This window comes from Myripristis murdjan, chromosome 9 (genome assembly GCF_902150065.1).
Source record: "Myripristis murdjan chromosome 9, fMyrMur1.1, whole genome shotgun sequence".
NCBI lineage: Eukaryota > Metazoa > Chordata > Actinopteri > Holocentriformes > Holocentridae > Myripristis > Myripristis murdjan.
The window spans coordinates 38,056,410-38,066,409 of NC_043988.1; the positions used below are offsets into that span (position 1 = coordinate 38,056,410).

The following is a 10,000-nucleotide window of genomic DNA, read 5'->3' on the forward strand; positions in this document are numbered from 1 at the left end:
TCTCTGCTGGTCTACTGGTCTCTGCTGGTCTACTGGTCTCTGCTGGTCTACTGGTCTCTGCTGGTCCCTACTGGTCTCTGCTGGTTTCTGCTGGTTTCTGCTGGTCTCTACTGGTCTCTACTGGTCCCTACTGGTCCCTACTGGTTTCTGCTGGTCTCTACTGGTCTCTGCTGGTCTACTGGTCTCTGCTGGTCTACTGGTCTCTGCTGGTCCCTACTGGTCTCTGCTGGTTTCTGCTGGTTTCTGCTGGTCTCTACTGGTCTCTACTGGTCCCTACTGGTCCCTACTGGTCTCTGCTGGTCTACTGGTCTCTGCTGGTCCCTACTGGTCCCTACTGGTCCCTACTGGTTTCTGCTGGTCTCTACTGGTCTCTGCTGGTCTCTACTGGTCTCTACTGGTCTCTGCTGGTCTCTACTGGTCTCTGCTGGTCTCTACTGGTCTCTGCTGGTCTCTACTGGTCTGCTGGTCTCTGCTGGTCTCTGCTGGTCTCTGCTGGTTTCTGCTGGTCTCTACTGGTTTCTGCTGGTCTACCTTGATGCCGTTGAGCAGCAGCAGCATTTGGTGCAGTGACCCGCCCTCTTTGGTCAGCTGCCTCCTCAGAGTGTGTGGGGAGGGGGGTCTTGGGGCGTGGCCGGGGGCGTGGCCGGGGGCGTGGCCGGGGGCGGGGCGGGTCAGCCGGTGGATGGTGCTGTCAGACAGGAAGCGGGGCGATCGAGGCTCGTGCAGCAGGGAGCCCTCAGAGAGCGAGCGGCGCAGAACTGCAACACAAAACAAGCGATCAATACACCTGATCAGGACTGATCAGCAGATCACAGACCTGAGTCAATAACACAGCTCTTAAAAAAAACACAGAATGAATCCTCCAGATGATCAAGATGCAGATTATCATGATAATAAAGGACGAGGTGAGAAAACAACTTCAGACCAAAGACCGAACAAAAGTCACAGATAAAAATAAAGACAAGATGAAAATATTCAGTAAACATGCAAAAATAAAAAAAATCTGAAAAACATAAAAAATAGCAAAAACATGACAGATGACAAGTATATTCATCTCATGGTTTTTAGGTTTAAGTCGTCAAACAAACTGCCAGGTGAGATTTATTATTATGATCAATATTATGAGCATTAGCATGTGAGCTTATCGTATCTTATAATATCCAGTCTTATATAAATATGTCTTATATTGATAATATTAATATTATTCTATCCTATGATCCTATCATCAGTACATTATTATCAATCATTTTTGCTGTTATTATTGATTATTGCTCCATGAGGACGCTGCGTGTGCTCAGGCGTGTTGGTGTTCATCAGCTGGATCAATAAAGTTTCTATCGATCAATAAAGTTTCTATCGATCAATAAAGTTTTTATCGATCTGTTATTGAAAGTTGAATTGAACAGTGAGTGTTGTCAACCTGCAGGGTGGGAGGGGCTGAACTCCTCCTCCTCCTCCTCCTCCTCCTCCTCCTCCTCCTCTTCATCTACATCACTGTCCTCCTCCTCTTCCTCTTCCCTCTCCTCCTCCTCCTCTGTGGGGGCGGGGCCAGCCTTTTGAGGGGCGTGGCCTCCGACACTCTCTGACGTCTCTGAGGCGCTCTCCCCCTCCCCCTGCTGCCGCTCCTCCTCCCTCCTCCCCTCCCTCCCGCCCCGCGCTCTCTCCCTCCAGAGGAGCGTGTCGGAGGAGGGGGCGGGGCGGAGGGGCGGGGCCAGAGGGGAGTGGGGGAGCTGAGGGGGGGTGAAGCTCCGGGCTGGCGGGGAGGAATCAAAAGGGGAGGAGAGGGAGGAGAACGGAGGAGGAGGGGAGGAGGAGAAGGGGGAGGGGGAGCCGGGGGAGTACGGGGAGGGGGAGGGGGGTCTGAGGGGGTCGCAGAGGGAGGCGTAAGGAGAGGAGGGCCGGGGGGCGGGGCCAGAGGAGGAGTAGGAGGAGTAAGGAGACGAGGAGCGATACTGACTGAGAGAGAGGAGGCCAAAGTCTGACTGGAGGTCAGGGAGCTGGAGGAGGCAAGGACACAAGGAGGCAAGGAGGCAAGGAGGCAAGGAGGCAAGGAGGCAAGGAGGCAAGGAGGCAAGGAGACAAGGAGGCAAGGAGACAAGGAGGCAAGGGGGCATGGGGGCAAGGACACAAGGAGGCAAGGAGGCAAAGACACAGAGAGACAAGGAGAAAAGGAGGCAAGGAGACAAGAGGATGAGGAGACAAGGAGAAAAAGAAACAAGGAAGCAAGGGGACAAGAAAGTGAGGAGACAAGCAGGCAAGGAGGTAAGGAGACAAGGAGAGTTAGTGCAGGTTCTTTTTATTTTTCAAGCTGTTCATATTGCTTGGGGTTACCATGGCAACTAACAGAGGAGCATACCTGCTGGCTGTGGGGCGTCTCCGTGGCGACCAGCTGCTGTTGAATGTTGTCATGGAGACAGAGGCGGACCCGGGTTTTCTGCTCCAGGCTGAAGGCCTCCAGGCTGAACACACAGCGCCACACACACACACACTGCAGCACGTACAGCTGCAGGGGCTCAGCAGCCACTGCACACACACACACACACACACACACACACACACACACAGACACGCACACAGACACGCACACAGACACGCACACAGACAGGCACACACACACACACACACACAGACATGCACACAGACACGCACACAGACACACACACACACACAAACACAGAGACACACCCTGGCATGAGCACACAGCAGGGCAGCAGAATGCATGTTTTGGATTGTAATCTAAAGTTTTGGACTGTAATCTAAAATTTTGGATTGTAATCTAAAGTTTTGGACTGTAATCTAAAGTTTTGGACTGTAATCTAAAGTTTTGGATTGTAATCTAAAGTTTTGGACTGTAATCTAAAGTTTTGGATTGTAATCTAAAGTTTTGGATTGCAATCTAAAATTTTGGACTGTAATCTAAAGTTTTGGATTGTAATCTAAAGTTTTGGACTGTAATCTAAAGTTTTGGACTGTAATCTAAAGTTTTGGACTGCAATCTAAAGTTTTGGATTGTAATCTAAAGTTTTGGACTGTAATCTAAAGTTTTGGACTGTAATCTAAAGTTTTGGATTGTAATCTAAAATTTTGGACTGTAATCTAAAGTTTTGGATTGTAATCTAAAATTTTGGACTGTAATCTAAAGTTTTGGACTGTAATCTAAAGTTTTGGACTGTAATCTAAAGTTTTGGATTGTAATCTAAAGTTTTGGATTGTAATCTAAAGTTTTGGACTGTAATCTAAAGTTTTGGACTGTAATCTAAAGTTTTGGATTGTAATCTAAAGTTTTGGACTGTAATCTAAAGTTTTGGATTGTAATCTAAAGTTTTGGATTGTAATCTAAAATTTTGGACTGTAATCTAAAGTTTTGGATTGTAATCTAAAGTTTTGGACTGTAATCTAAAGTTTTGGACTGTAATCTAAAGTTTTGGATTGTAATCTAAAGTTTTGGATTGTAATCTAAAGTTTTGGACTGTAATCTAAAATTTTGGATTGTAATCTAAAGTTTTGGACTGTAATCTAAAGTTTTGGACTGTAATCTAAAGTTTTGGATTGTAATCTAAAATTTTGGACTGTAATCTAAAGTTTTGGATTGTAATCTAAAATTTTGGACTGTAATCTAAAGTTTTGGACTGTAATCTAAAGTTTTGGACTGTAATCTAAAGTTTTGGACTGTAATCTAAAGTTTTGGATTGTAATCTAAAATTTTGGACTGTAATCTAAAGTTTTGGACTGTAATCTAAAGTTTTGGATTGTAATCTAAAGTTTTGGACTGTAATCTAAAGTTTTGGATTGTAATCTAAAGTTTTGGACTGTAATCTAAAGTTTTGGATTGTAATCTAAAATTTTGGACTGTAATCTGAAGTCTGTGATGTAAAAGGGAAGATAAGTTTCATTAAGTTTGGATTTGGCCTCGTCGTTAAGTTCCTCAGTGTTTAAGGGACGGATTTTGTCTCGTGGTCGTCATGGAAACCCATCACTGACCAATAGATTTCGTCGAGTCTCGTCTGACGAAATGAACACCGAATCTGGCTAATCTGATTTATGTAGTCGGATTACAATACAGTTTTTCTCCATTGGTTTGGCTCATTTCTTGAAACTGAAATGACATTCTCAAAATAACAGACAAAACTCCAAACCTCTTGGCAATTGTTCAAAACGTACTGGAACTTCTCATTCATTTCATGAAATTGCAAATGTCTTAGTACATGTCTCAATGTCTCAGTACATATTTGCAAATGATTTAGTACAGTTAGCCTACAGTTAGCACAGTTAGCCTACAGTTAGTACAGTTAGCCTACAGTTAGCACAGTTAGCCTACAGTTAGCACAGTTTCCAAGTGAATAGATCTTGTTGATCTAGACTGACTGTTGGGTTCTCAGTCTAATGGTTGTTCTCTCCAAAACATGTCAGCATCATTTCACTGTTTAAGTCATCACATGCACAATAGTCTGTTCAATTGTCAGAATTAGTCAAGAACATAATACCATGAATAATACTATATATGAATCTCTTGGAACATTTGATAAATTGTTTACAGTTTTTTTCAATCATTTTTTTCCAGTATAATGGAACTGGGATCCACTTTGTCGTCATCTTCACCTCCAAACCACAGCAGAAGTTTTCTTTTGCAAATGTGTTCATAGCTTTTCATTGAATTCACACATTTTTCACACTCTTTTGCACAACACTTCTCACATGTGTCATTTCCATGGCCCTGACTCCACTGACTTCACTGTGGTAGTCAAAAGCAAAACATCTGCTCACAGCTGATAGAAATGAGCTGCATCACTGTGAAATCACTAGTGCACCTGCATCACTACCCTTTCCACAAATCACCATTCACCAATCAATCAGGATGCACCTACAGAAAAATGGGCCTATAAATTGTATTCTGTATTTTTTTTTTCTTTGAGTTTTTCTGTGTAATACTGTATGTGAATTACAGTATTTCAGTTTTTGTCATCAATACAGTAAAATTTCACCTCAAAGTCTTTGAGTTTGGATGCAGTTCTTTACTGTAAGTTCACATTTGAATGTGCAGCTCACAGGAGAACCTTGTTCAAACTGACAGCTGTATTTTGTATTCTGCTGTCAGCTGTGTTACAGTACAGTAGAGCTGACTGAAGGAATCTACTCATTTGGGCAGAAGTTGAGTTGTTTGAGGGAAATATTGGCTTATTCTACTTGCTTTACAATATGTAACTATGGAAATTGCCAAAAAAAAAAAATGACTGCAATACACACAGGAAACAGTAACGTGGAACCTGTTCAGACTGAAAAGGGTGTGTTGCATTTTGGTGTTGAGCATGAAGTGAGTGAGTGAGTGGATTAGTTGTATTGGGCGGTGACAAAATGTACTTTTGCTGCATGTTTGAAATGTTTTGTCATGGTAAGAGCCTTTTGCAAACAAAATGTGTTATTTTGGGCAGAGCGCCTCTCATTAGGCCTATGGATTAGCTGTTTTGATACCAGGGTTTCTGAGTTGACAGGAGGTAAAGCGATTGAAAAAAAAAAACTGTAATCGTTACAATTTCCTTGGCAGTATGAGGGCAATGTGTGATGTCAAACCTTGGAGGCTACTCTTATCGTAAAATCCTTTTTTTTTTCTTTTTTTTTTCAGTTTTATACACAATTGTATTCTGTTAGCTAGACAAAAATAATTAGTACAGTAACCACTGTCAGTGAAGGACTGGGCTGAGACTGAGAGGTGGACATGAGGGATATTTCAGTGGTCCTCTGCCATAGTGACAAAACATCTAAACATTTTGACTTGCAGTGCTTACACAATGCCAAAGGGACGATGCATTTTGGGGGCACTGACTACTGATATGAGAAAGAAATTTCATTTTGACACATGAGTGAACTGTTTTGGGAGAGATATGAGCTTTTGCAGGTGACCCATGGTGTTGTGCTGAACCATCCAGGTTATTTTGGCAAAAGCACCAAGCGTGTTGAGAACGTCCGGTCTGTTTCAAGAAATGAGCCAAAGCAGTTGAGAAGGATCTTTCTCATTTTGGGGGCACTGACTATTTATATGGGAAAGGAATTTAGTTCTGAAGCATGAGTGAACTGTTTTGGGAGAGATATGAGCTTTTGCAGGTGATCCATGGTGTTGTGCTGAACTGTAAGACTGTTTTGCCAAATGATCTTGAAGTTTTGAGAATGTAATTTCAGTTTCAAGAAATGAGCCAAACCAATGGAGAAAAACTGTAATATGAGGAATTCAAGCAGAAGTAATCTCATTATAATAATCTGACAAAGATGAGTAAAGTAATCAGATTACTCTGAACACTGCTTGTATATGAATTTCTGTAGCACTGCTAACACACATACACACACACACACACACACACACACACACACTGACAGCAGAGGATCATCAGAAGGTGAGGGGTTATGGGAATGGAACCAGCAACCCTCCTGAAGTAGCTTGTGTTACGAACTGCCAGTGTGTGTGTGTGTGTGTGTGTGTGTGTGTGTGTGTGTGTGTGTGTGTGTGTGTATGTGTATGTGTATGTGTGCGTGTGCGTGAGTGTTTGTGTGTGTGTGAGTGTTTGTGTGTGTGTTGTCTGTGTGTGTGTGTGTGTACGTGTGTGTGTGTGTGTGTGTGTGTGTGTGTGTGTGTACCCTCTCTCAGCTGCAGTGTGTTCAGGTACAGGGGACTCTGTAGGACGTTGCAGCGTCCGGCTTCGTCTTCTCTGGTCAGCAGCAGCAGGTCGCTGTAGATCAGCACTGTGACCTGCACACACACACACACATACACACACACACACACACACACACACACGCACACGTGCACACACACACACACACACACACACACACACACACACACACACACAGTCTCTATCATCAGCAGTTCTCACTGAGGTAGAGGATGGACAGCTGTCACTGTTGCTAGGCAACCTGGCACATCGTCGCAAGTAAACATAGCAGGTAGGAAGTGAGACAACGGGCACTGAAGCATTCTGGGAAACCACTGAAACTGGTGGAGTGCGGTGACGGTTCGGGCACGCTCAGTCACAGTTTAGTCACATGGTCACCCACCCTCCAATCAGAGAGGACCACCACCACACCGACCCTCCTGCACCTGTTCCTGTCATCAGTCTGTCTCAACCAATCAGACGTGAGCTGTAGACGTGCTCGTTAGTTCTCATTAGCGCTCGTTAGCTCTCGTTAGCTACTTGCCTAATGTTAGGAAAGGGTTTGTTAGCGTTAGCTAGCTAACAGGAACAGGGTTCTTGGGTCGGGACGGGGTCCCGGGTCTCTGGACCGAAGCTCCGTGTGATTGGTCCATCCGCCCACCAACCACCTCCTCCTGTGACCGCCTTCTTCTTCGCTGGTGTTTAAGCTACGGTACGTCTGGCTGCAGGGTCCCATCTGATTGGTTAAGAGCTACTGACGACTGTGTTTAACTCTTGGAAACCTCAAACAGTTTGGTCTGATTTGGTCTGATTTGGTTTGATTTGGTCTGATTTGGTTTGATTTGGTTTGGTTTGGTCTGATTTGGTTAGATTTGGTTAGATTTGGTTTGATTTGGTCTGATTTGGTTAGATTTGGTTTGATTTGGTTTGATTTGGTCTGATTTAGTCTGATTTGGTTTGATTTGGTCTGATTTGGTATGATTTGGTCTGATTTGGTTTGATTTGGTTTGGTTTGGTATGATTTGGTATGATTTGGTTTGATTTGGTTTGATTTGGTCTGATTTGGTCTGATTTGGTTTGATTTGGTATGATTTGGTTTGATTTGGTTTGATTTGGTCTGATTTGGTCTGATTTGGTATGATTTGGTATGATTTGGTTTGATTTGGTTTGATTTGGTATGATTTGGTATGATTTGGTTTGATTTGGTTTGATTTGGTTTGATTTGGTCTGATTTGGTTTGATTTGGTATGATTTGGTTTGATTTGGTCTGATTTGGTCTGATTTGGTTTGATTTGGTATGATTTGGTTTGATTTGGTCTGATTTGGTTTGATTTGGTATGATTTGGTTTGATTTGGTTTGATTTGGTCTGATTTGGTTTGATTTGGTATGATTTGGTTTGATTTGGTCTGATTTGGTCTGATTTGGTTTGATTTCTCTCAAAAATTCCCAAAAATCTGAACTCTCAAGAAGAAAAACGACCTGAAAAGGAAAAAAAAGGAAACACTACATTTATTATGATCATAATTATATATTCAGTGTTTTTGTTTTTGGCTGCTTCTGTGTGAGTGTGTCCCGTCCTGCCTTTGTTCCAAGTGTTTGCTCAGACTTCAAAGGGTTAAAAGTTCACCTGGATCCCAGGTGAGTTTGAAGGATTAACTTTAATCTCAGTTTAGTGGGAAAACTAAATTTAATCTCCATCTTCATTCCTGTTGTCAGGAAAAGCTGTGACCTTTCAACCTTTTGACCTTTTGACCTTTTGACATTCTGACCCGCGGTCAGGTGGTCTGAGTCCTGACCTCCTCCTCCTCCTCCTCCTCTTCCTCCTCCTCCTCCTCCTCTTCCTCCTGACCTCCTCTTCCTCCTCCTCCTCCTCCTCTTCCTCCTCCTCCTCCTCTTCCTCACTTTCCTGACATGAAAACTAAAACGCAGAGTTTCCCAGAAGCACAGCGACCAAACTGATCCCAGCTCAGCTCTCAGAGGCGGATCAGGTTCAGTCTGCGCGTCTGTGTGTGTGTGTGTGTGTGTGTGTGCGCACGTCTGTGTGTGTGTGTGTGTGCACGTCTGTGTGTGCGCGCACGTCTGTGTGTGTGTGTGTGTGTGTGTGTGTGTGTGTGTGTGTGCACGTCTGTGTGTGTGTGTGTGTGTGTGTGTGTGTGTGTGTGTGAGCCTGAGTGTGTCTGGTACAGACGGTGTGTAAATCTATATCTATATATACACACAGATACAGACATGTGGGGGTTGGCAGTAACTGCAGAGGTAGTAGTAGTGTTAACAGTACTTGTAGTACTTGTAGTACTTGTGGTACTTGTGGTACTTGTAGTACTTGTGGTACTTGTGGTACTTGTGGTACTTGTGGTACTTGTGGTCACCTTGGCCGGCAGCAGGTTGGTCTGGTGCAGAATCATTTCCTCCGACATCAGCAGAGTTCGATCCGGACTGCAGAGATCCAGAGGCTGAAACAACAACAACAACATCAGCATCATCACAGGCCGGTGTTCTGGCCTCATCTTTATTTGTGGGTTCTAGTGGCTGGAACCAGAGCTGGGGCTGCTGGGAAACGCACATTTGGGTTTAGGTTGTCGGCTGTCAGCCAGACAAAGACAAAAGATTTCAGTGTGATGGTTCCAGTTCCTCGTCTCTGAACTGAACAGAAGGCCGTGTTCAGGTTCTTGGGTTCTAACAGTGTATTTTTAGATCTAACATTTAGATCTAATGGTTCTAGATTCAGACCAGGATGAAGAACAGGAAAGATGAGGGTCTTGTGTTCTAATATTTCAGTTGTTCATTATCAGAGTTTAGGTGTGGTTCTAGGACTTGTTCTCAGTACAACTCTAAATTCTAAAGTTGGTTCTGTGCTACAGCTTCTAGTTCTACATTCTCACGTAGATGAAGACGGGGAAGATGAGGGCCTTGGCGTCTGATAATTTGGTTCTAGGTTCTCGATTAAGTTTAGAAGTTCTAGGTTGCACTCTGGGTTCCAGGTTAAGTTCTAGGTTAGCTTGTATGTTCTAGGATCAGGTCTGGGAAAAAAGTGGAACATGAGGATCTTGACTGTAGTATTTTGCTGGTAACTTAATTTCTAAGTTCTAGGTTTGGATCCTGACCCTAACCCTAACGTTCCGTGCTACAAGTTCTAGGTTCTGACCTTAAAGATGAGAATCTTGGTGTCTAATATTTGGTTCCAAGGCCATTTCAACCTAAATGAGGTTTAAGTTCTAGGTAGCCTACAATTCTGAGTCCTCGGTTTGGCTCTCCGCTGCAGGTTCCCACGTTCTGGGTTCTAACCTGGACGAAGACGGGGAAGATGAGGGTCTTGGGCGTCAGGGTGACGTAGGTTCCGTAGCTGGAGCAGGGC

General features: G+C 43.8%; 1 protein-coding gene across 1 annotated transcript in view; it reads right to left on the reverse strand.

Annotated features, from left to right (window-relative positions):
* Positions 1–10,000, reverse strand: part of LOC115365039 (regulator of G-protein signaling 3-like) — a 23,627-nt gene that overhangs the window by 3,372 nt on the left and 10,255 nt on the right. The window contains exons 7-14 of the mRNA XM_030059751.1: positions 9,931–10,000; positions 9,015–9,098; positions 6,628–6,739; positions 2,357–2,523; positions 1,843–1,997; positions 1,657–1,753; positions 1,421–1,448; positions 532–758 (exon numbers count right to left, since the gene is read on the reverse strand). The exon at positions 9,931–10,000 is cut by the window's right edge and continues 199 nt beyond it. Coding sequence (XP_029915611.1) covers positions 532–758; positions 1,421–1,448; positions 1,657–1,753; positions 1,843–1,997; positions 2,357–2,523; positions 6,628–6,739; positions 9,015–9,098; positions 9,931–10,000 — 940 coding nt within the window. The remainder of the gene's footprint in view (positions 1–531; positions 759–1,420; positions 1,449–1,656; positions 1,754–1,842; positions 1,998–2,356; positions 2,524–6,627; positions 6,740–9,014; positions 9,099–9,930) is intronic.